Raw genomic sequence first — 27,829 nt, 5'->3', positions numbered from 1 at the left:
AACATGTGTAATTCGACCCGTGTTATAACAATATATATCTTGATCATCGATCAGATCGTCTTGACTGAGCATTATGTTTGAAGCAAATGCAAGTGATAGGAGACGTGGAATCTGATTGGCCCATATGAGGGACAAAAAAGGGACCTAACTCGTAATGGCTAATGGTGGCGCTAGGATCGAGACTCGAAGTTGTTCGGAACGGGTGGAAACTGGAGGTTCATAGTCAGTTAACTCCCTTGCCTCGGTAAGATGTTAAAAAACCCAGGATACTGTAAAGACTACATATGCTTCTTCAACACTCTGTTGAAGTGGCGCTGTCGGGTAGCCTAGTGGTTTAAGCTTTCGCTCGTCACGCCGAATACCCGGGTTCGATTCCCGACATGGGTACAATGTGTGAAACCCATTTCTGGTGTCCCCTGTCGTGATATTGCCTGAATATTGCTAAAAGCGGAGTAAAACCATACTCACTCACTCTATTGATGTGGGATGTTTGTTCTTTTCTTTCTCGGTACATTAATATACCCTACATTATGCTGGTGGTAACAAAAACTTCATCCCATCAATGTGGTCATGTTGCGGTGGAGTTGGTTTCGTGTACGTCGTGTTTGACTTCAGAGGCCACTGGGGATCAGCAGGCGAAAACCGCTGGGGTTATGGTTTGTACATGAGTGGACATCGTCCCATGAGCGTCAGAGAGGTCAAACGCGGTTACTATTGCGGATGGGTGACCATCAACGGCAGCCGACATGTCAACAGCCGGACGTGGGGTTTGTGGAGCGTTGTTGGCCGGAATCTTTCTCTGAAGTACCTCAAGGGATGAACGCATCAAATGCTTAAAAAGGGATGTTGCAAACCGAAAATTTACCATTGTTAAAACGATCTTGTCTTTAATCGTAGCGCGTATTGTGATCCGTGCGGAGTGAGACAGTGGGTTGGATTCAACGTTGTTTGACCAGGAACTGGAGCCTTGTGCTCCGAACTGATAAGACTTGCACTACTTGGGGAAATATACGATCTCAGAACGTATGAATTTGAAGATCCATTAGAAGTAGTTTGCCATCATGTGGGATTTTTCTTTTATTTTGTTGTACAGTGATTCGTGGTGTACGATGAAGAAACGCGATTCTGAATGTGAAAGGTTTGTCCAGGGTTGTAATGTTAGTTCCGTTGTGTTGAATGTTTATGTAATATGTGCCATTTGTAGGGTTTGGCAATGTCCTTACTTTCACACATATATTTGGTATGAATGAAGGCCATTACCCCCAGTTTGTTCTATCTAACCACATTTGGGGCACGGGTGACCCAGTCGTCAAAAGTCCCTTGGGCAAACCAGAAAGCTATGATTGTGGGTTCGAATACCGGTTCGCAGCGATTATGTTTCTAGGTTTGTCAGGACCATACAGATGCTCGAGGGTTTCGCCGAAGTGGTAAACGTCTAAAACCTGTATCACTTCGGGCTTTCCCCCCACTTTAAGCTGACACACCGTGGAATAACTGGAATACTTTATAAAGCGGTGTTAAACCCAACTCACTCACTTTAACCACATTTGTCAAGCTAATTCTGCTCTTTTCCACTTGATACAGCAGAAATAATGAATAGTGACATCAACTTTCTTGAAGGTTACCAAATTAGATTGTCGGCCGTAGATCATGATCTAAAAGATGGTCCTGACATCATGGACCCTGGCGAAAACTGCTTTTTCCTTATCTGTTTAACCTGACACAGACAAAGCTCAAATCGTATCCTATATCCTGTTATGTCGACATAGGCCCGTGATGATTCCCTAAGCAGGTTGTCAGAGGAGACTAAACTGATTGGGTGGTCAGGCATGGTGACTTGAATGATTACGTGTCATCGTACCCAACCAACTTGGATTGTTGCTTATAATATCAATAACTGGTTTGTCTGGTCCAGAAACGCTAATTTATACACCGAGGCCATACAGCACGAATATTGCAGAGAGCGGCGTAAACATCAAACAAAAGTGAGCTGGGTTCGACAGGTTTTGAACAGTATTTCAGTTGATTCAGGTTTAAGCTACTTTGGTGAAAGTGAGGCGAGATGAAATGGTATTAAAGGCCGTGTTCAAGATTATTGCACGTGTGTGTGACGGCTTGTACTTGTCCAGGCCTTTGCCCGTTTATAGTGCTAATTCACTGACATACCCCGCCCAGACTTATTACATAGACTCCGGGCGGACCAGTCCTTGTTTTATTCCATTATCCCTTGGGGAAACTCGTGGCCAGAAGGATAGTGCTGACAGGCAATGGTCCGAATCAGGATTCGAATCCATAATCCACGATGTATAGAAGAATAGAGTAAAACTATACAGAATGTAGCAAAACACCTGAAAGTGACTTTCATGTCAATGCAAATAAAAAAACCTGGACCCTCTGATGGCAACATGGGTTAGTGTAACCAATTACCTGACTTATGTCAAGACAGCTTTAAACAACCAGAGGTGAGTTGAGGTGAGGTGAGGTGAGGTGAGGTGAGGTGAAATTGGGTTTAAAGTCGCGTCCAAGATTATTGCACTTATATAGCGATGTACATGCACCTGTATGAGTGTGTGTGTGTGTGTCTGCTTGTACTAGTCAGGACTGATGCCGATTTACAGAGATAGCTCACTGAGATACCATGCCACAGTTTAACATGAATACCCCACTCAGAAACAGTATACTGACTCGAGCCAACCAGTCCTTGTTTTAGCACCTTAATGCTGAGCGCCAGACAGTGTAACAAGTCCAATCTTTTAACGTCTTTTTGTATGACACGTCCGGGGATCGAACCCGACCCGTAACATATCACTCACTCTTGCGCTCTTGTCTTGCACAGCTCTGCAAAGGTGGACATATTGGTCCATACATTGAAGATTGAAATAAGACACAAAAGACTAGTTCAAAAGGTTTATTGTTTTTAGCAAACAAGTTATATTGTAATGATTCCCTGTGTGTTGTACGAGAATCTATCACAGACAGCAATCCCTCTCATCAACAGCAATTGGAAGCATGCTGACTTTCTTACCACATCTGATAAAATTCAACATATCCATTCCAATTTAAACAAGACAAAGTCTTCTAATGAATATGAACAAAAAGAACAGTTCAGTATATCCTTAGAAGCCCCCATCTGTATAGTAAATTTAAATATCTCAATTCTACCCAATGATATATCCAAGTCATTGTCAAATTCCCATACTGAATTCTTAGCTTGTGTGGAAAGTGACATGTATTAAATGCTGTGAAACTTACACTGAAAACTATCATTACTTTATTGATGGTATCAACATGGATGCAAATCCTACCAAAAAACGGTTATCATGAAAGAACGGTACCACTCCATACAAAATCCTTTCCAAATTACATAGAACTTGTATTTGGGACCATAGTGGTAATGGCACAAGATCAGCAAATACATTAAAATAATGATAGCTGATATCCATATGTTGATTTTAGAACCTTACTGCCTCCAGGTCCACAATAGTGGGAATGTAAGTAATTTGTAACTCTCACGCACCAGGAGAAGCTGACAAACCTAGGATGATAATCAGGGACCCGTGAAGATCCGGGGTAGAACAGGTCTTCAGCAACCCATGCTTGCCGTAAAAGGCGACTTGTTTGGTGTAAGAGGCGACTAACGGGATCGGGTGGTCAGGCTTGCTGACTTGGTTGATGTATGTCATTGATCCCAATCGCGTGGATCGATGCTCATGATATCAAACACTGGATTGTGTGGTCCAGACTCGATTATTTTCAGACCGCCGTCATATAGCTGGAATATTGCTGAGTGCGGCGTTAAACAACAAACCAACACACTGATGTTGCACCCCAAATCTGCAGATCCTCGCCATCTAAGGGGAAAAACTTGCGCAAAAAATGTAAATGATATTTAATGATACAGTTATTGAGTTGAGACATCATTTCCTATAAAAGGTACCAAAAAAGGAAATCAATCAATACAATATGGCTCCAAACAAATTACAATGCCAGTATAATAGTAAAACCAATATTAAAATCTGTAAAATTAGGTGAAAACACATGTGGACTTGAATGCTGATTCTAGGACTAGAAAATAAAGTGTCATGCTGAGATGAAGGATCTACCTTAACACAACTAAACAATACATATAAGATAAAACTCCCTCAGTGAAAACAAGTCATGTTTGCTCACCTACATAAAATTGTATTTGAATATTGAGGCAAGAGTTGGATGCTTTTACCAACCCTGCCTGCTCCATACAGGAAACGGAATCAGGGTCAATCGGCTTGGGTCACAGACATTTTTACAGTTTCTGCTCATTATTTCAAAACTTTACAAAAATCAGCCACATGCTCATGCTGCCAAACTTTCATAAAAAGATAAAAAGCATTTTTATTAACGTCGACATTTGCCACTTCCAGGGTGTGAAATGGGCCCTTGTTTTTCTTCTTCCTTGGTCACCTACATTACAGCTTATGTCACCCAGTCAGGTTACACACTTTATTAATATGTAATTGCAATGATAAAGTCTTTTTTGATTTCATTTCTTTTGATCACTTTTTGCAATATTAAGTTTGTAATCTGTCCAGCAAATTCTGTCCAGCTGGAATTGCCATAATGCATAGACCATATAGTCACTACACGTTATATATGTTCCTAGTTTGATTTTAACAAAACAAACCACTTATGAAAGTCATCCACTTAAAAAAGTCATCCATGTTTAAGGTCAGATAGAATATTCTGTGAGCAAATATTTAGAATAGGTGTGTAGTTCAGACAAACTCTCAGCTCCATTGGCATTGTAATTCCAGAGAAGATGTCAAAAATGCAGTGACAGTGATATGTGTAGGTCGCATGTCATAGCTGTATGAAAAAAAAACAAGTGTCAAAAAACATCACTAGTCAGGAGAGTTAAAACGCCTGATGATCTATACACGGTCTTGTAGAGCCCATCTTCCAGAGGCAAGAGAGTTAACTGACTATGAAAGTTCAGTTTCCACCCTTGCCGAACTAGGCTGGTATTATGGAGTGAGATTTTGGCTGGACTAATGAGTCTATGCATAGTCCAATCAAAATTGCACACCCAAATCGAAATCCGGTTTGTAAACTGTCGAGCAGGTATCGGTCGATTGCAGGATTTGCAAATCATGTGCATTGCCAGCTCATTGTCAAAAGAGATCTCCCAGATGTTTTCAAGTTTTTAATCAAGGTGCTTATGTGATTTGATGCACTTCGCGATATAGATCTTGATTATCGATCAGATCATCTTGACTGGGCACCGCCATTTTGTTTGAATCAAATGTGAGTGATACGAGAGGTGGAATCTGATTGGTCCATGGGAGAGGAATAGGAGGGTCTTGTAACAGCCACTGGTGGCGCTACGAGAGCCCAGGAATTCCGGCCTAGTTCGGCAAGGGTGGAAACTGGACTTTTATAGTCAGTTAACTCCCTTGCCTCGGGAAGATGTGTAGAGCCCTGATACTACTGAAGGATGCTTCAATTCCTGGATCATTTTTAACTTTCTAGGTGATGTGGTTTATACAAAGATTTCAAAGTGTGTGAGATCATGATATATTTACCTCATCATGTCAAGCTTGTCAACATACAGAACAGTGCGGAATCATTGCATAAATATAAAATATCACAGATTCCATCTTATACATTGTTGATCTCATCAAAGCCAGTGTATGTCCACATATAACACAGACAACAATCTTAACTAAGGCTACACAAATTTATGTACTGTGCACACTTATTATCAAGTTATTTATCGAGTAACATCATGTGGTCATATGACTTGATCCAAGATGTCCGATGGTCGAACATGGCCTAACAAACGATGGATATAACAATCTAAAATTAGTGGTCCCTTTGAGTTTGTTACAACTGTAGTTTACTGTACTTGTTCTATGGATACTTGGGGGCACGGGTGGCCCAGTCGTCTAAAGGCACCACAATTCACTGTGTAGAGTTGCATCCCTTACTACGCCAGAAACCTATCATTGTAGGTTATAATCCCGGTTCGTTACGAGTATGATTCCAGGTTTGTCAGCACAATACTGTGCTTGTGGGTTTCACCAAAGTGGTAAACGTCTGAGACCTGCATCACTTTGGGCTTTTCTCCAACAATAAGCTGACAGGCTGTGAAATAACTGGAATACTGTTCAAAACGGCACTAAACCAAACTCACTCACTCAATCTATGGATATTTATACCGCGAAACATACAGAAAACACCACATATTTTCTCCTTGTGCATGTCTCATAAGCTGGTTATTTAACTTATATTTTAAACTTTTTAATATGTTTTTACCTTCCATGCCAAAATAAAAATAATTAAAAGCCAAATTATCTAATTTCTTGTTTTACAAGACTTTTTGACAGTATTACAAGAAGCCTATCCCTCTTTACAAAGCAACCTTAGACTGTCATCTATCATGTCAGCAGGGGCCAAATGTTGTTAAAAACAGGGATGATTTCACAAAAATACAAAAATCTAAACTCAAAAGAGTTTCAATCAAACACATATTTTGTTCCTTTCTAATACAACTGCAAAGTCAGCTTGACCCATCCTTAAACAAGCATTTATAAATTTGAGGAAATACTAGAGAATATATAGTTAAATTGTTGTACCCTTATCATGAAAGTGAAAATAAGGTTGTCTGAAAAGTGCACTATCAGTTTGCTCATATCAGTGGATCAAACATGCTCACAACTGCGTAATAAAATGCAGGAAAACTGACCATGAAAACATCACAACATTGTAGTAAAATATATAGGTACATTCTTCCAAGTGCCTGTGCAGTAGGGCAAAATAACAACAACATGATTCTCAATCTCCCTAAAACAATATATATATGTACAAATAATAAGCAGTTCTAAAAATAATTTAGCAATAAAAACATGACCTGGATATATGATTTATAGACAGTGTTTGTAAACAGTATTATCATGCCTCTTGTCAGAATGTTGCGATCTGGTCCATGTGATCTTGATTAAATACAATGTATTCCTCCTTGGAGGGAAATAAATTCTCAGCTGGACAATAAATCCCTTATACCCCGCCAGGAGCAAGTCAGGCTGCATGTGGATTTCTGAGAGGCAGAAAAAATCCCATATACCCTTATTCCAAGCAAAGAGAAGCACACTTTTTCTGAGTACATAAAAGTCAGGTTTTATGGGTCCCTCGTTAGGCTTTATACCACTCGCCTCTTGCTTGAGGTATAAAAGCAAACGGGGGAAAACCCCATGTACCCCTTGTGATCCTGGTACAACTTATAATACCTGTATGTGTTTTTTCAAGGGAGATATTCAGACTAATATCAAGAAAAGGTTCATTGGAGGGTTACAAATATAAGAATACATAAATAAAATCCAGATATCAGTTTAAAAAGCACAAATGCGACAAATTCTCAATGCACATCATCTTGTTCATAATGCAATGACCCGTTTCATAAAAGTGCCTTGTCATCAAGAGCTACATAAATGACCAGGGTGCCATTGTAAAAAACAACCTTAGCGCTACGACTGTCGTAAGTCTATGTTAAGGTATGGGAGTTACAATCACCTTAGCGCTAAGATCGCTTTGTACAACGGCACCCTGGGGTCTTTCAAACTCAACTCCATAAATGTTTTGATTCCCTATCAACAACAGCTATATAAATGTTTGGCTGCCAGGACAACAACATCTACAATTTATACAGACATCGTCTTCCACAAATAGGTCTTATGAACATGCCAGAAAGGCAATGAAAATAAAATAATATTCCTTATATCTCTGAGAGAACTGGGCCAGGTAAAGGTTTACCAACAATTTCAAAATGAGGGAACCACTAACGGACATTTTTATCAACAAATTTGTCTTTGTAATGGCCCCACAGACCTACCAGTATGTAAGTCACAGTTATAATAGTGGTCCTGTAGAAACAAACATGGGAGCATGTTAGCTGTTCTATGCATATATCAATCCCATTAAAATCAGATCTTAGTTCTCGCTATCGCTAAACAAAGATCTGAGGACATCCCATTATGGGTCCGTCAGAACGACCTTTCATCCAACCAATCAGAACGTCGCTTACCAGATCATGAAAGTGACAGTCGGAATGTGTTTTCTAATCATGCAACCACGATATATTTAACACGGGATATTCCCAACGACAGTTACGGGTTTTATGATTATATCCATACAATCTAGGCCATCTAGAATGTTCTTCTTATCAGTGTTAAAATTTTTAATCGAGAATACGTCAAAATATGTTTCCAAGCGTAGTCGCCAGTTTGAAACTAATGTCGTAAAGCTCGAGAAACCTGCTTTCTGATTGGCCAATGTCTATTTCTTGTCAGTCATTTCATTGGTCGGTCAAAGATCTGATTTTAATGAGATTGATGCTTATATATCATGAGCTATGCTAATCCCATAAGGTCTTTACTGCTTTGTGAATGTGACATGATGTATGTCGAGATGAAAGACGTGGGGATGAATTCATCACAGATGTCCGATGGAGGTCAAGACTTGAAATGCAGCACCCAGTGTCCAACTCACTTCAATTTTCTTTATTTGTTTTAACACCTGAAACATGATATGCATCCAAATAAGGAAATCTGAAGGAATTAAAGGGTTTCAATTCCTGTCAGTGAGAGAGTATAATTTCAGTAATATTCCTGAGACATAAAGGCAAGTGTCATAAAAATTGGGCCCCAAAATTTCTTAATCTGGATAATTCTACCAGGTTCAATAAAAATATGTTAAACGCAAAATTATCTCTCAGTAAATATACATGATACAGACATTTATAAACAAACAAAACTGATGGTTTCCTAGGAAAAGGCAAATGCACTATTGAATACGTAAAGTGACTAAAATGTGCCAGTTGATAAGTACCATAAATGGTCCAAATAATTTGGTATGGTATGAAAGTGTTTTCTAAACAAAATGATATCGTATGTTTTGTTTACAGGTTTATCACATCCTTATGGATAAAATTATGTATGCTGGGAGAATGTATCCATGTTATTGTTTGTTTTGTTTTTTGTTTGTTGTTTAACACCCCACTCAGTAATATTCCAGCTATATGAAGACTGTCTGTGATCTAGACAATCCAGTGATTGAAATCATGAGCATTGATCCACGTAATTGGGATACGATGATATGCATCAACCAACTCAGCGAGCCTGACCACCCAATCCTGTTAGGCACCTCTTACTACAAGCACAGTTGTTGTTTTATAGTAAGACCTATTCTACCCCAGTTCTTCACGGGTCCCACGTTATCGTAATGGCTAACAATCCAGTTTCAGCAGTTGGCTTATGTGCTACTTACATGAATGCTAGACCTGAGACTGAGGCCATAGCCATCATGCAGGAGGGAATATATGTAAGTCAGGTCCATACACAGAAAGGGTTCATCTTTGTCAGGACTGTCACAGGCTGAAACAAAAATACATTACAGCATATATTTCCTGTGAAACTGACATAATGCCATCCCTCTAGAGTGTTCTAGAAAACACCAATGCATATGTCATACAGTTTACACTTGGTAAGAATAGCATGGAAGGGCCTGAATGCAATCTCATTAAAATCTGATCTTTTACTCAGTTACAATATCTCTGTCTGTTACAATATCTCTATCTGTTACAGTATCTCCATCTGTTACAGTATCTATCTGTTACAGTATCTCTATCTGTTACAATATCTCTATCTGTTACAATATCTATCTGTTACAGTATCTATCTGTTACAGTATCTCTATCTGTTACAATATCTCTATCTGTTACAATATCTATCTGTTACAGTGTCTATCTGTTACAGTATCTCTATCTGTTACAGTATCTATCTGTTACAGTATCTCTATCTGTTACAATATCTCTATCTGTTACAATATCTATCTGTTACAATATCTCTATCTGTTACACTATCTCTATCTGTTACAGTATATCTATCTGTTACAATATCTCTATCTGTTACAGTATCTATCTGTTACAGTATCTCTATATGTTACAATATCTCTATCTGTTACAATATCTCCATCTGTTACAGTATCTATCTGTTACAGTATCTCTATCTGTTACAATATCTCTATCTGTTACAGTATCTCCATCTGTTACAGTATCTCGATCTGTTACAGCACCTCTATCTGTTACAGTATCTATCTGTTACAGTATCTCTATCTGTTACAATATCTCTATCTGTTACAATATCTCTATCTGTTACAGTATCTATCTGTTACAGTATCTCTATCTGTTACAATATCTCTATCTGTTACAGCAACTCTCTCTGTTACAGTATCTATCTGTTACAGTATCTCTATCTGTTACAATATCTCTATCTGTTACAGTACATATCTGTTACAGTATCTATTTGTTACACTATTTCTATCTGTTACAGTGTATATCTCTTTCAGTATCTCTATCTGTTACAATATCTCTATCTGTTACAGTATCTATTTGTTACACTATCTCTATCAGTTACAGTATCTATCTGTTAGAGTATCTCTATCTGTTACAGTATCTCTATCTGTTACAGCACCTCTATCTGTTACAGTATCTATCTGTTACAGTATCTCTATCTGTTACAATATCTCTATTTGTTACAATATCTCTATCTGTTACATTATCTCTATCTGTTACAGTATCTCTATCTGTTACAGTGTATCTATCTGTTACAGCATCTCTATCTGTTACAGTATCTATCTGTTATAGTATATATCTGTTACAGTATCTCTGTCTGTTACAGTATCTCTATCTGTTACAGTATCTCTATCTGTTACAATATCTGTATTTGTTACAATATCTCTATCTGTTATAGTATATATCTGTTACAGTATCTCTATCTGTTACAGTATCTCTATCTGTTACAGTATCTCTATCTGTTACAATATCTGTATTTGTTACAATATCTCTATCTGTTATAGTATATATCTGTTACAGTATCTCTGTCTGTTACAGTATCTCTATCTGTTACAGTATCTCTATCTGTTACAGTATCTCTATCTGTTACAGTATCTCTATCTGTTACAATATCTGTATTTGTTACAATATCTCCATCTGTTACAGTATCTATTTGTTACACTATCTCTATCTGTTACAATGTATATCTGTTACAATATCTCCATCTGTTACAGTATCTATTTGTTACAATATCTCTATCTGTTACAATGTATATCTGATACAGTATCTCTATCTGTTACAATATCTCTATTTGTAACAATATCTCTATCATTCATCTAATCTTTCGTTTAGATTAGCCGGGCAAAGTTCACTCAGGCTTCATCTGATGCGACCTCCTATGTGGAATCACTTTTTGTGTGAAAGGTCAATAGATCAATCATAAGAATTATATGTAGGCTAGTACAGACATCAAGTGGGGGTACCTCGTTTAGCAGCTTCCTGGAAATCTGTAACTAGAACTGAGCCTCCGTTGACTTCATCTGAAATTGCAATCCTTTGTTGTACTCATACTTTTCAAAATGTACTGTCCAATACAGGCACAGTGTGCCAGGGAAATAGCAGGGAAGGTTTTACTAAGAAACTATTGTATTTGGCCGAGAAAGCACAGGTATAACTTAATCACTGGATTGTCTGGTCCTGATTCAATTATTTATAAACTGCCATCTTATAGCTGAAATATTGCTGAGTGTGGCATTAAGTAACAATCAATCAAACCTGAAAAGTATAAATTTATTTCCATTTTATGTGATGTCTAAATATTACGCTTGGCAGACGAAATTGAAACAAACATATACTATTCCCAAAAGTATTCCTAAAACAATAGAATATTTGCAGAAACTCATTCCCTTACTCTGTCCCCTGTCCTGGAGAAATCTGAGCTCTCAAATCAGAATACAATGACTGACTAAGTAAGCCCTGTCAGTGTGAAAACGATCATCTCAAGGAATCATGGTTGTGATGCACCTTCAAACATTTACAACATTTTGAATGTCTTGCTTGAAATATTGAACATGTGTGAGTTAATACAAAGAGAGTTTCATGTTCCTTCCCAAGTTCAATGTAGTGATAACAAATCTACACATAAGTGGATGCTTAATATACTCACCACCAAAAGAAACGCAAACCATAGAAACATTATAGAGAAGTATGTACTTTAAGAAGAGATGTTTCCAATGTGTACCACTTAATGACAAAACTAACAATCAATCAAGTGTTACCACAGCATCTTTATTCTTATCACGATATGCTGCATGTGATTTCCAAACTTTACGTTCTAACAGAGTCATGTATCTATGACGTCACATTTGATGTGTTCATGAGCGTCGGTTCGCACAACATACCAGTATATTCAGTTGTGTATCAAACCAATCTGATATCTCTTTAATATGAGTAATTCTTCATATATTAACCAACATGTATGGCATTCGCGTTTCTTTTGTCGGTGAGTAGAGTGAGTGAGTTTGGTTTAATGCCGCTTTTAACAGTTTTCCAGTTACATCGCTGTGTGTCAGCTTAATGTGGGAGGAAAGCCCGAAGTGATGCAGGTCTCAGACGTTTATCACCTCGGTGAAACCCACGAGCACGGGTATGTTGCTGACAAACCTAGAAACATAATCGGGGTGAACCGTTATTCGAACCCACAATCATAGGTTTCTGGCATGCCCAAGGGACGCAACTCTGCACAGCTAATTGCGGCGCCTTAGACGACTGGGCCACCCATGCCCCCTCGGTGAGTATATATCGCCTAACTAAACTGAGCCTCACCTATAAGATCAGAATCCACTGCTCTGTCAAAGAAATAGGAGAAGGCATAAACTTTCTGCTGGGACAGCTCCGGCACTGGTGCAACTGACAATGTGACCAGTGGCTGTACTGTAGCATAACACTGGGAGTAGCTGGACTCACTCTCCGGTAGCCCCCTAGAAACAAGCAAAGGTCAAAGTTCATCCCAGGCATGATGAACATGTTGCTGCATCACTGGAACTGTTGCTTGTATCTTTACAATCTAAATGTCATCATAAGGCCAGACATGTTTTCTTTCTTGAATATTGATTTGGTGGGGATGGGTGAAAAATCCTTATCAGGGGGTGGGGAAAAAAGTAAATACAATGGACATTTCAGATTTAGTATTCATAAACATTATCTTTGCTCTTGTCTTAATTTCTATATGTTTGAAAATGTCAGGATACTTAATATGTGTATGTTTAACAAAATATAAAACATATTTTTGAGATTAATGGTTTTCCTAAGAGTTAGAAATTAGGCTGTTTCTTGAACAAAAATTTAACATAACAAAATTGTCTCAAAAATCATGATAAAAAGTTAAAAACAAAAATCGCTATTTTGAGGGGACATGTAACCTTCCTGAAAACCTAATTCTAACTGCCCAATACACACCCGACATTAAACTTTCGGCCACCATGATGCACCCAGCTGAACTCGTGGTCCGGAGGCAGACAGGCACTGCGTAGGGTCTCTGATGATGTCGAAGCTCCATCTGCAAAAGTTACCACTGTAGAGAGATGGTCTGCTCAACACCTGCGATACCATCAACATAGGCGGTGTACCACACACAGCATGGCGGCAGCAGGACAAACCTCGGATTACATTGTACTCAACTAGTGTTCCAGTGTAGCTGCCTTTCTTACACATGTTACATGTTACATACATAATTAGTAATTACCTCTAAACATACAGTGCCAGTATGTATGAGGTTTGGTTGTTAAGTTCTGAAAGTTACATAGAAAAACTTGACTTGAAGACATTAAAATTAGGGTTGGGGCGAGTCCAAATTTACTACCCTGGTACCCATCCCTCTGTTACCCGACCCTCCCCGAGTTCCTGCTATTGACTGTAGCCCTGGCAAAATGTGTTTCGATACACATATAAAATGATCTGGTCATGCATACACTGAAGTTGACTGAAGCTTTATCTTCATTCAAACATATAAAAGTGAGAAGGAACATGCGCATAGTCAGAGCGAAAAGCGAACATTAATGACTTGTAGTACAACCATAGAGTTCTAGATCATTTTTGTCATTAAACAATATATCACGTGACTAACCACAGGTCCGGGTAGTCCTGTGGGTACCCAGGTCCTACTCAGGACCCATCCAACCCATCCCAGCCCTAATCAAAATTATTTATTTTTGAAAATAATCCCTTTTCACATTGATACATTTTTGCCAACAATGTTGGAGTGATTTTATACCAACTTCACATAAGTTCTTGTCTCGGCTGTTCAAAATGTTCTCCAAAGTTGCTATGATGCCATCATCCGAATCAAAATGTATCTTCTTCATGCTTACTTTTTCAACCAAAGGTGTGATCTATCCTTTATATCATAAGGGAAACAATTTGTGTGGATATACCTCTATGAGATGTCCACCATAAACGATGTAAAAACATGAAACACTATAGGAAAGCCTGTAGCTCCGTGTCTCGACAAGTCAATATCATAATTGTTTACACAGAGCAGTACGGTTACCGCCGCGAGTTATGACCCACCATTCTAAGCTAAGGCAGTCTGATGTGCAGAGTCCCTCATCCGTGCCCACGTCTCAAGACGCTGGGTTCACATCCCACTTTCAACTTTCCAGATTTGGTTTGTATACTGTGTCACTTTAAGCTTTCTTTCAACATTAAGCTGACATGATCTAACCAACCTACAGGTTAAACAAGGTAAAACACAGCGCACAGACTCTGTTCATTCAGTAAGTAGTAATAGGTATTTCTGGACAGTTGATAATGGGATGATACCACTGAAGTTGCAACCAAACCTAGGACATCTATGCTCCACTTACCGTCTTCATCCTCTGTCCCTCCCAGCACCCTGAATCTTGCTGACATCAAGCCCAGCCCAAGGTAACTACACATGGGAAGAAAAATAGCAATTCTATTTAACACCAGATGAAAATGGAAAATGAGGCACAACCAATTCTATATTTAACACATGTCTTGATCTACCAAGATAAAGAAATACTTACAGGTCATAAAATGTATGTTAATAGAGGTTGCTATTGTGATTTGATACATCTCATGATCTGACTGACCAATCAGAATCCAGTTTTTTCCAAAGTTCATAAATATTTTCCAAATTCATGGATAAGAAAATATTTACTATTAGTATATATCAACATAATATAGAGTAAAAATTAATTGTTTTAAAAATGTTTGCTTAACGTAAAGCTACATGATTTATGTTGAAAAGTTAAAACAATAGTGCTAAATAATAAGTTCAAATGCAGGTTTTACTCATCTTCCCGAGGCAAGGGAGTTAACTGACTATGAAAGTCCAGTTTCAACCCTTGCCGAACTAGCCTATAATTCTGTGGCTTGATAGTAGCGCCACCAGTGGCTATAACAACTTATGTCCCTTCTATGTCCCACCTATATTATAGAGTTATATTTTGGCTGGACTAACAAGTCTATATATGTATTGTCTAATCAAAATCGCATGAACAAATCGACATCCATTTTGTAAAGTGCAGTTCAGATTTCGGTCAATTGCATGATTTGCAAAGCGTGTGTACCATCAATTTAGCTTCAACATATATAATCCTGTCAGAAATGCTAGAAAACTGCTTCTTGCCTGTTTAAAAAGGATATAATTTTTCACAGACTGTTGTTATTGAAATATCGAGTAACTACCGATCGCCCTACCTGTGGTTTGAAGTATTTCAGTCACAAGGAGTCCTATCGACAAGTCTACAGGAAACAAATTTGAACGAAAACAGGAAGCTTACATTTATAGTAAGTCCAATGATGGCACTCTGAAACGGACTATAGAAATATGCAAACGTGACTCCGTCATAACGATAATAATGTAGTCTTCATAAAACATCTAATCCACACACACAAATCATTTTGAGAAACTTCTAGATGTGCATCTTCTAAAATGACAAAATGATGCTGTGTTTGTTTTGTTAACATTGCTCCCATGATGCATGTTACATTAAACTTGCATAGCCATAACCATGGTACCCGATATGGAGTCTGTACTGGGAAATGTATACAAGTTCTTTACATTTTAGAGAGATAGGGGGAAAACATTTATTAACTTAGATAGGGTGAATTACCGAACTGCCCAAGCTATATGGTTTTCAGTTCACCCCATCAAGTCTACGGTATGATAAATAAAACAAAACAGGTATAGGGTGGTCTCAAAAACAAAACCGACGTAAAAGGATATGAGACAGCTTTGATACAGGGTGATTAGGTGTATAGTGTACAAGCTTTATGAGCAGAAGGTAACCCTGACTTGTAGTAGAATTTGGGAGGAATTAAAGATACAATAAATGTTAACTGCACTAACTATTGCTCTCCAAGAAATGGGATATCGATACACTGCGTGTGGGGATGACCGAGCACTTTTCAGGGGAAAATATTCCATCCTGTCTATGAGGTCACATTATCTCCAAACCATTCATAACTATCACAGTCAGGGCGTCCAGATAGTTTGCCTTGATGACTCATTCCAATGATGTGTGGCTATCGGCGGGTAAAGGTAATCGTGTCATTGTTTTGCATGCTGCAACCAATGATATGGGGCTTATTGATGGATGTGTGCTAGTTTTCGAGGTAAAAAAGAAAACTGGGGATTTTCATAAGGAAATTACAGGGGGTGATGTATTCATAGACTGGTTTTAACTTCAGCTATTGCCTGTTTTAAACATCAGTGTCATTGTCATGGATAACGCCTGTTAATATAACGTCCGGGAATCAGATACCGTAGCCAATACCATGAGTAATCTGAAGGTGACCATACAGGAATATATGACATTGTTGACTTCAGACCATATGAAACGAAAGTGCAACTCATGGAGAAAATTCAGCTGAATAAGAACCCTGTAAAGTACAGGACATATGTGCTGGCGTCACAACACGCTCACGTTGTCTTACATACGCCAGTCAGACATTGTAAGCTCAACCCTGTTGTGCCCATCTTGGCTAAGTGTAGAATTTGTGTCAAGACATAACACAACATTCAAAAGTACAGATTTATATACATCATCAGCGGAGATAGATGCTACCTCAATAAATCATCTGTAGAACAACAAATACTTCTGGATTCCAAAACCGCAACCTTCCAATATTCATCCCGTTTCATAGCTCTTAACTATTCCATCATGTTTCCAAGCAAATATAATGCAGTACATATCCTTAATTGCTACCCCATCAACGCATGTCAATTAAGTACAATAACAGCAATATTTTGGGACCACCACCAACTCAGTGACATTTGCACCTGGGAGAATGCACGGGACGGTGTGAGGTCATCACCTCGGGACAGGTGTTAGGTAATTACCTCAGGTTATAGGCCATTTCATACATGCATGACAACACACAAATATTTTCTAAGTTGATCATCATTTTACCTGTTAAAGTACATTCTAAAGGTAATCACAGTGTCAGTTAGGATAGGCTAGATTAGGGCAATTTGCATTATTTTGATATATGCTCTTTCTATAGTCCTATGACTCATATTTATTAAATGAAGCCAGAAAAGCAGTTTTCTAGCATGTCTAGCATTTCCTACAATACTTTAGTTCGGCAAGGGTTAAAGCTGGACTTTTACAGTCAGATAACTCCCTTACTTCGGGAAGATAGGTGTTACTGTGTTAGGTGTATATGTCTTCAATGCAATTACAGACCACAGCTGTTGCATGCTGGTATATGTCACAGTTGTCACATTTGCTTCATGTTGTTTTATATCCATGCATAAAGCATTGAAGAATACAAATAAGTAGGCAATCATGTCTGATTCATAATGAAAATCCTCTACTTCCAATACAGGGATAGAGATCCCATGAATAATGACAGCGACAGCTGTAGAATACCACCATCAGTATTCTTGATCTAGTTACCTGTGTGTATATAACGTATAGTTTTTGCTGAATAGATTAGTGCTTGTAAGGTAGCTGTGTGGTGCACTGTCGATTGTCCCCTGGAAGAGAAAAATGTAACTTTTAAGTTCGAACAAGAAATTCATCATGAAAACCATGCAAGTCTCAAAAAGAAAAAAAAATCTGAATGATCATGACAATGGGATAAAACGGCAATTTCAGGACGGTGGCTCACGATGGGGGCCATGTTAATCATCCAATCAGTTTTTACAAACACCATATTGCTGGACACTTAAACATAACAATTCAGCTTTACATTTGACAAGTAAAAACAATTCTGTTGAAAAATGAATTATCAAGAGTTTCCCAACATAATATCTATGTGAAGGTTTGAGGCAGACCATAATATACATTCACAAAAGATTGAACATGCATTATTACACACACTGACTTCATATTATAAATGATACCTGAATAAATGGCAGCATAATAATGAAATCATCTTTACTACGTGGTTAGCAGCCATTGTATATAATCAAAAGAATTCTGTGAGCATGTTTCGAAACACTAAGACTTAGCTTCAAAGACCATGTGAGTTATTGAGAAGAAGTATCATTTCAACGAAAACAAGACATATCTTCACATGAACAACAAATACATATATGTTCTGACCACCTTTTCTTTTGGCACAAAGGTGATCTGTGTTGAACCGCCCCCTAAATCCAGAGCAGCAACCGTCTCCCCACTTTTGTAAAATGCACCTGTAAATCATACCAACGTCGTACATATCTTCCATGTTTCCACAACAGGTAATATAGAATTTTCTGATACATATCTGTATACCAATTACTTCAATATAGAATAAGGACCCTGGGAATATCAACAGTTAAAGTTGCGGGAAAATATTTGTAATAAAGGTATGAAATATAACAGACATGGTCAAATGGTTGACAACTAGCCTTTTTCATTCAAATTACTTTATTAGTTCTAGCATGAACTGTTGGATAGGCATTACCTGGAAGTTGATGGATGACAAAGTAGACACAATTTAGGGATAATAACTTCTTTAAGTACTGTAAAGGTGACGTTACGGTATAGTGCCAGTACTTAATCCAGTCAATCACTTGCCTTCAGTTGTTTATTGCCGCGGTGGCTGTGGATATTTTGATAGGCTGATTGGTGACACATGGGCCTCCCAGATTGGCAGTTTGTTTTAAACATAAGCATTGTCGCTGGCAGTACATACGGGACCACAAAGTGAGTTTACTATATCCGTTTTTTATGTTGTAAGCGTGTTCATTACATCCATCAATTTCATATTATAAAATATACAGCCAGGACAAAAAACAGTCCGGTATACATGTATATACATTAGTTCGTTGTAAGCATTTTTGTTATGAAAAACTCAGTTAATAACCTCCCATCTCATTTAATTACTTACCTTCTAAATAATTAACTGTAACCCAGCTGAATATACCTGAAAAAGTAAGTTTGAAAGAACCTGTTTTATTTTTTATAGTTTGAAACAAAGGATTATTATGATTAAGATTATCGCTCTTTGTATTACTCAATACATGATACCAAAATAACTACAGAATGAATTAGCATGCTCTCACCATCTTGTTTACATTTTATGCAAATTACCTTTGTCAGGATGAAATAGAAATATATATAAATAGGTCATAATTTTCAATTAAGTTAGCATCTGCTGTTCAAATTCATTGTATCAGTTGATAATGTAAACTGTAATCCGAGTATTTGCACAATATTGTGCAGCAATATGTACATGCATTTACTTATGTCATAGAAGACTTTATTCCCACTGTCAGGAGGTCAGTGGTCAGTGGCTATATTCCATGTATACACTGCACTTGATCACTCAATACTTGACAGTTATCTTTCTGCTTGATTTTGGTTTGTTTTTTCAAAAGAAAAGTGTTAGGGCAGAAGTAAGATTGTTTGTTTGTGTGTTGTTTAACGCTGCACTCAGCAATATTCCAGCTATATGATGGCGGTCTGAAAATAATCGAGTCTGGACCAGACAATCCAGTAACTGACATCATGAGCATCTATCCACGCAATTGGGATCGATGACATGCGTCAACCAAGTCAGCGGGCCTGACCACACGATCCCAATAGTCGCCTCTTACGACAAGCATAGTTGCCCTTTACAGCAAGCATGGGTTGCTGAAGACGTATTCTACCCTGGATCTTCACAGGTCAGAAGAAGTAAGTACAAAAGTGAGTCATGATTGTTGCTTTTGGCTTGATCTGGATTGAATCCATAAAGCTGGAAATAGAAAAAGTCTCACGTTTGAGAAAACCCTTTTTACTTTCAGAGTAACATTCCTGACAAACCCTTTATGGCAGTTGTATAGAGAGCTGACAATGTTGTGTGTATGTGATCAATGTTACAATTCCGTTCAGCATACCTTCCTCTGAGCCACCCAGAATTTCAACACCACGCTCAACTTGGTGAAACATGGTTTTTCTGAACAGAACAGACACCTGCAAATAGGAAGAGTGAGAGACCATGAATGAACTGATCACACCTCTGATCATCTTGTAGAGTGTCATGTTGTAGGTACGGCTGTGGAGAGACAATTGGGTTTAATGTTGCTTTCAATCTTTGTAAGTTATATCATAAAATATATTCCACATCATTCTGTGATATAAGATTGGCTCACCAAGCAATTTTTTTCCATTTATTTTCCATAAATCATATTATAATTAGGCCATCCCCACAAATTGACTACTGTTTCCTGATTGGCTGAATGGAATGGAATTGGCGGAGCTTGTTGCATTATTGCACTGAGCGATATCACTGATTTCATATTTGTTGTCTTCAGTTTTGTGTCTTACTGATCAAATAATTGGTCTGTGATGTTATAATTGTTGACATATTATACATAAGAATTTACTTCAATTTGTCTTTGCGTAAATGGAGTTAATGGAGTGTGCATACATTGTGTAAATCTGCTCATACCGTGTGCACACATGCGTAAATCTGCTTATACCGTGTGCGCACATGCGTAAATCTGCTTATACCTAGTGCACACAGGTTTTTAAGTTATTAACTCCATAAACACAAAGAATATTGAAGTCAATTCTTCAGTACGTAATGTTGAAGCACAAAATGAGGCAGGTCCTACATACAAACTTAGTAAAAACTCATGAGCACAGCTTTGCTACCGACAATCCAAGGACCTTACAACACTATTGTAGTTCATTTGACTTGAGTCCTGCTAGAGAATAGTAAACCTAGAATAACCTTCATAGCATATTCCACTGAACTGAACTCATGTAACAGATTCGCACCTAATTTAACAGATTCTCCCCTCATGTAACAGGACCTCACCTCATTTAACAGATTCTCCGCCGCTCCATGAGGCAACAGTCTCAGACCTGCTGTGGCTTTGAGGACAATGGGAGTTTCTGAGTGGAGTTTAACAGGCACCTCTCCTATAGCATATGTCAGCATGTTGTGCAGGCTCTCAGCACCCTGGGGACATCAGTGTGCAAAGACTATGACAGGACCATGAGTGAATGAGCAAAAGGGCAAGTTATACAATTAATGTGTTGCAGTCAGAGCCTTCAAACATATTGGAGGTGGCTTCAGTAGAGATCGATCTGTCAACCTTTGGCAGTTACCCTCCCCAAACATGGCCAAATTACTGTCCATATTTTTCTTGTCCCTCTCTATGATACTGAATTCACACTTTTATTTATTTTTGGAAAGATAAATTAAATATAATTTCATAATTAAACATTTAACAATTGCCTCATGACAGTCCATTAGTCCTTTAATATATATTGTCCCTCCTCCTTAATTTATCTGTAATGCTTTCTCCATTGAGAGAGTATGAACACAAATAGTTGACCACAGCATTGCAGCTCGCCTGGTTAAACAATACTTCATTCACGTAAACAGAATCTTTACCTCATTACCATGATTACCATGATCATACAACGTGATCATGAACATCCACGCATCTACTGAATTCCAATAATGTTCAGCATGAAGTCTTTGATAGGCATTTAGAAGTTGGAAGAACATGAATACTTGACACTTTTTAATGGATAGCAACTTCTTTTATTCTTTGTGGGACGTTTCAGAGCTACTACTTGCTCCTAAATCAGTAGCTCAGAAACGTCATGACAAAGAATAAAAGTTATCCCTAGAAAAGTGTCCTGTATTCATGTTCTGCATGTTCAGTGGTATCATAATGATCAGTGGTAGGAACAGGATTGCAAGCTCAGTCTCATCAGTGGACCAGTTCCCCAGAAGAATGCACCGTGATGACTGATGATGGTCATGACAAAAAGCTTGGGGACTCAGCAGAGATGTCAGGTCAGACTAGGTCTCAAGTTCCAAGTTATTATTGAAACCCACACTCAGCAATATTCCAGCTATATGACGTTGGCATGTAAGTCATTCCAGTGATCGACATCGTGAGCAACCAAGTCACATTCCAATCCATTTGATCCTCATACGGCAAGTATGGGTTGCTGGGGACCTATTCTAACCCCTGTGGAACCCCACGTTTGTCATAAGAGCTGACGCACTGGGTGATCCCAATGTGTGTCCTTGCCAGTTATCTAAGTGTCTCCATGCCCATACAGGCTGCTGGTATAAGGCTTTACTACACAGGCTTCTCAAGTGACAGTATATTGCCTACTGAGGCCTGTGTAATGTGTACAGAAGTGTGATTATTGTGATGGGTGAATGCTGGTCTCACCTTCTGGGGATCAGCGCTGTAATTAGATAGGCCTGGCTTCACTTGTTGAAATGTCTCATGCACCAACTCTACATTCCAATCTGCAACAAGGACACATAGCGACTATAAATATGTCTTGTCTTGCCATCTATGACCTTAACCAGTAGTCTGAGGCCTGGGTAATAACATACCAAAGTGGTAGGATAAGGGCCCTCTTAAGTTGCAGAAAACTTTGAAATACAATTTATTGGTATGACAGTTATCAGACATATTCAAACGGCTGACAAGCAACCATTTCTAATATTAGCACTTGCAAGGACTTCTGACATAATAAACATGATAAATACAGCTACATTAAATGAAAATGGCTTATTTTTTAAATTTCCAGAAAAAATATTAAACACGAGCAAGTCTTTTTCATATATTTGTAATGTTTAATCCATGTTATTTTCATCTCTAAAGAAGATCAGCTTGGGCACCGACTTGGACATATTCCAATATAAGGACACACACTCCCTCAACCCTATTTAGTGCTGTTATACAAATGATGTACTTATGTATCTAGTGATGTTATACATGTTATGTGTCCCTCAAATTCCCCTCCATAACAATGCATCCGATTACTTTAAAATGACTCATGCAAGCAAACAAGGTATGACTAAAGAAACCTGTAAATGTCACTTGGGCAGTATTACAGTGACATCATCATGAGGGGAGGGGAGATTATTGCTCTTAAATAGCGATGTGCATGGACATGAGTGTGTGGCTGCTTGCACTAGTCAGGTCTAATGCCGGTTTTACAGTGCTTGTCCCATGACATGCCAAGGCCCCATTTTAATATGGATGACCCATTCAGACACAGTATACCAACTCCAAAATGACAAGTCCTTGTTTTATCCCCTCAATGCCAAGCGCCTGGTATGGTAACACCAAATACCATCTTTTAACATGTTTTGGTATGATGCAGACAGGGATCAAACCTCCGACTTTCTGCTCTCTAGCAAACACTCTATCCACTAAACCCCTAGATAGTCATGATCATGCATGTCTGCTTCATAGCTGAAACATTTATGTGTATGGTGTTGATACACAAGAATCATAGTCATGTCATATCTCGGATTCAAACCCATGAAAAGCAGATCCTGCATTGCCTAAGGGACAAAACTCACAGCAAATTGCCTTGGATACAATGGCATACTTACTATATTTTTATGACTTCTACCACTTACCCTGATTTTTTCTGAAGTGATATACATGCATTCTGGAACCTGTGCTCCCAGCGTCAAATATAACAGCATATACATTCCTAGTGCTGTTTAAGTCCATGCTGAACTCTGTTTGACTGGAGGAGCTTGTCCCAAGGGAATACTCAGTATTTCCTACTTGCTCCTCAAGGGTCTGAACCACCACTTGGAAGGCAACATACACTCCCAGCATCATCCCGACCATTGTTATTGCCATTGCAAAAGGCCTATTCAAATGAATCCTTTGGCCAAAAACATAGAGTCTTGTCGGTAGACATATCTGAAATGTATAAATTATTTGTTTAAACAATGACAAAACCGTGCCAGATGTCCACTGATCAGGATTAATAACGAAGGAACATAGTGATGCAGTGCATGTATTATGCAGACTATACAATGGACCACCTGCCACCAGTAGCGCTTGTCTTCTACATACCTAAAAAAACTGGGTTGCTACTGGCCTGATTATCATGAATATGGTGCATCAACAGTGAGTATCAGGGCAAGCATCCTAGGTTATCCAGTGTATGTCTCCATTCTATTGCGATAAATATGCTGGACCTACTCACTACAGGTTTGTTTTGGAAGTCACACACTTGATTGTATGGACGTGTTTATTGCTGTGTGTGCCATTTGAATCAGGTTCAAAACAAAATTATGTTTGCTAATGGGTCCAGGATGGACCATCACAGGCCATGATAGTCCATGATGGTCCATGATGGTCCATGACAGTCAATGATGGTCCAAGACAGTCCATGACAGTCAATGATGGTCCAAGACAGTCCATGACAGTCAATGATGGTCCAAGACAGTTCATGATAGTCCATGATAGTCCATAACAGTCCAGGATGGTCCATGACAGTCCATGACAGTTCATGATAGTCCTTGACAGTTCATGATAGTCCATTAGAGTGCATGATAGTCCATAACAATCCATGATAGTCCATCACAGTTCATGATGGTTCATAACAGTCCATGATAGTCCATAACAGTCCATGATAGTCCATAACAGTCCATGATGGTCCATGACAGTCGATCTCAATGCATTTCAATGTATGAATACTTAAACAAAGTTCCACACTCTGATACACTGACATACATAAAAACAAACATCACTTTTGTAGACATCCAGTTGACAGGTTTCTGAAAGCTCTCAAGAAACATCCTTGTTGCTTTTGGAGACATTGATGTTGAAATGTTAACCTCACACTAATCTCTACCAGCACAGTCTACATCCATCAAACTCTGGCTGTGTATAAAGCTGATTAAACAAGTGATGTGTGTAAAATGTCACCGATGTAGTAATGAACATTCTGTAATATTTGTAAATATTGATTTCTTGTTCTCACTTTGAAGACTACATTGCCAGCTGTGATGTCAGCCTTGAACTACTGTAAATAGACTCCCAGGCATCTAATTAAGGACAGTGCATTTGCTTGTCTCTCAAGAAACATGATTCCAACTGCATTAAGTGAACACAAGTCTTTTTGACCAAATGTCTATTAAAGGCAGTCATCTATTCAAGGCAGGCATCTATTCAAGGCAGTCATCTGTTCAAGGCAGTCATCTATTCAAGGCAGGCATCTATTCAAGGCAGTCATCTATTCAAGGCAGTCATCTATTCAAAGCAGTCATCTATTTAAGTCAGGTGTCTATTTAAGTCAGGTGTCTATTCTAGGCAGGCATGCATTCAAGGCAGTCATCTATTCAAGGCAGACATCTTTTCAAGGCAGTCATCAATTCAAGGCAGATATCTATTCAAGTCAGGTGTATATTCAAGGTAGACATCTAATCAAGGTAGACATCTATTCAAGGCAGGCATCTACTCAAGTCAGGTGTCTATTGAAGGCAGGCATCTATTGAAGGCAGGCATCTATTGAAGGCACACATCTATTGAAGGCAGGCATCTATTGAAGGGATTCTGTGAGAGAATTCGTCCCGAGCAGCATATGCTAGCTACTCAATGGATTGGTTGGTCAGGCTCTGTGACATCCTACCCTCACGTGTTGCTCATACCCCTGGAGTGTCTGGTCCAGATTTAATTATTATCTAACGCCAGCATCCTATGTGCAGTTTCTGGGTATCTTAATTCTGGTTTGATAGGCATTACTCTTAATTCTGATTAAGCACTTTATGAAATGGAATTTAATGTTGCATTTCTAATAAGGGTGAGGTGAGGTGAAATGGAGTTAAATGTCTCGTTTCTAATAAGGCCGAGGTAAAATGAAAATCTAATTTCTAATAAAGGATTATCCGTGATGACCAACAGGTACTTCAAACCTATAATCACTTGTCATCCATAAGTGCTGTTTAAAGGAAGAAGTACTGGTATGTTGGATACTGTGCTTTGTGCTGGGCATTTTTATTAATTAATAAAATAATGTTAATCTTTATCATGTGACAGGTCACTGGGATTTCTAAATATGTAACAATAATATCATCAGACAACGAGGTTACAATTTCGATGTACTGACGAGTATTGTGTAATTCTCAACTGTATCACTTCAATATACTGACTGACATGACTGTCATTAGCATGATTAGTGCACATGGATACATGAGTGAGTGAGTGAGTGAGTGAGTATGGTTTTACGCCACTTTTAGCAATATCGCCGCAATATCACGGCGGGGGACACCAGAAATGGACTTCACCCAATGTACCAATGTCGGGAATCGAACCCGGTTCTTCGACGTGACGAGCGAACGCTTTAACCACTAGGCTACCCGACCACTCCCATGGATACATGAAGTTCAATGTTGTGCAGTGAACTGTACACCCTGCCAGCAGTCATCTCGAGGCACCATATTACATAGAGGTTGTTTTCCCAGTCTCTCTCACAGGACTGTGTATCATCACAACAACTGAGTGAGTAAGTGAGTTTGGTTTAACGCCGCTTTTAACAGTATTCCAGTTATATCGCGGCATGTCAGCTTAATGTGGGAGGAAAGCCCAAAGTGATGCAGGTCTCAGACGTTTACCACTTAGGTGAAACCGATGAACATGGGCATGGTGCTGACAAACCTAGAAACATAACTGGGGCGAACCAGGATTAGTGCAACAACTCTGCAATACAGACAAAGGCTCCTGTACTCCTATATTTGTTTGTTTGTTGTTTAACGCCCCACTCAGCAATATTCCAGCTATATGAGGGCGGTCAGTAAATAATCAAGTCTGGACCACACAATAAGTGATTGACATCATGAGCATCATCCACGCAATTGGGAGTGAGTGAGTGAGTATGGTTTTACGCCACTTTTAGCAATATTCCAGCAACATCACAGTGGGAAACACCAGAAATGGGCTTCACACATTGTACCCATGTCAGGAATCGAACCCAGGTATTCAGTGTGACGAGTAAACGCTTTAACCACTAGGCTACCCGACCGCCCCTACACGCAATGGAGCACCTTTAGAATACAGTACCACAACTTCTCGTGAGGACGATCTCTGCCGGAGGTCACATGTCACAAGACACGCAACCAGTTTTAGTGAGAATCCGTCGGACGCGAACCCGCGACCTTCTGATTGTTAGCCTGACAGCTAACCAACTGAGCTACGTCCACACTGTTAAACTTAGTGCAAATTTACCTAGTCATGCCGAATAGGTGACGGACACGAAGGTTACGGGTGGGCATGGTGTCTCGTGACTTAAGTCTATGGACACTTACGAATGATCCCGATGCCATTTGGCACACTCGTCCCATTCCGTAATCTACAAGATACCGGGTGGTGAGGAATGAGCCGATATGCCGCGAACTGAAAACAGCTCCAGGCGTCAGATGTCAGACGTCAGACGTCGAACTCGCGAGTGCGCATGAATGATATGGTATTTAATAATTCGTCGGGTGATTTTTGTGACAGAAAAGTGTGGTAGGGAACACTGTAAGGATGATGTGGATACAAGTAAGGAATGATGGAGGAATAAGCATGACTAGTGACGACACAACGGTGAGTTCGCTTTTGAATCAGTACTGAAAAATGTAGCCAGTGAAAGTGGCTTGTGTGAATGTTCCGGGACAGTTTCCAGTTGCCAAAATATTCGACACAAAACCATTTCATCCTTTTTACTCGACGTTTTTGTGGGAAGAATATAAGGAG

General features: G+C 38.9%; 1 protein-coding gene across 1 annotated transcript in view; it reads right to left on the bottom strand.

The window, feature by feature from the left end:
* Window positions 1-2,916: 2,916 nt before the first annotated feature.
* Window positions 2,917-27,829, bottom strand: part of LOC139443248 (ectonucleoside triphosphate diphosphohydrolase 5-like) — a 37,266-nt gene continuing 12,353 nt past the window's right edge. Inside the window, exons 3-15 of the mRNA XM_071224219.1 lie at window positions 23,716-24,010; window positions 22,508-22,587; window positions 21,127-21,270; window positions 20,201-20,276; window positions 19,210-19,245; window positions 18,444-18,529; window positions 17,790-17,869; window positions 14,727-14,791; window positions 13,321-13,420; window positions 12,688-12,842; window positions 11,346-11,402; window positions 9,298-9,404; window positions 2,917-8,547 (exon numbers count right to left, since the gene is read on the bottom strand). Coding sequence (XP_071080320.1) covers window positions 8,464-8,547; window positions 9,298-9,404; window positions 11,346-11,402; window positions 12,688-12,842; window positions 13,321-13,420; window positions 14,727-14,791; window positions 17,790-17,869; window positions 18,444-18,529; window positions 19,210-19,245; window positions 20,201-20,276; window positions 21,127-21,270; window positions 22,508-22,587; window positions 23,716-24,010 — 1,365 coding nt within the window. The 3' untranslated portion in view covers window positions 2,917-8,463. The remainder of the gene's footprint in view (window positions 8,548-9,297; window positions 9,405-11,345; window positions 11,403-12,687; window positions 12,843-13,320; window positions 13,421-14,726; window positions 14,792-17,789; window positions 17,870-18,443; window positions 18,530-19,209; window positions 19,246-20,200; window positions 20,277-21,126; window positions 21,271-22,507; window positions 22,588-23,715; window positions 24,011-27,829) is intronic.

Source organism: Haliotis cracherodii, unplaced genomic scaffold (assembly GCF_022045235.1).
Source record: "Haliotis cracherodii isolate W230 unplaced genomic scaffold, xgHalCrac1.p SCAF_5, whole genome shotgun sequence".
Classification (NCBI taxonomy): domain Eukaryota; kingdom Metazoa; phylum Mollusca; class Gastropoda; order Lepetellida; family Haliotidae; genus Haliotis; species Haliotis cracherodii.
This window is presented reverse-complemented; position numbering and strand designations above follow the sequence as displayed.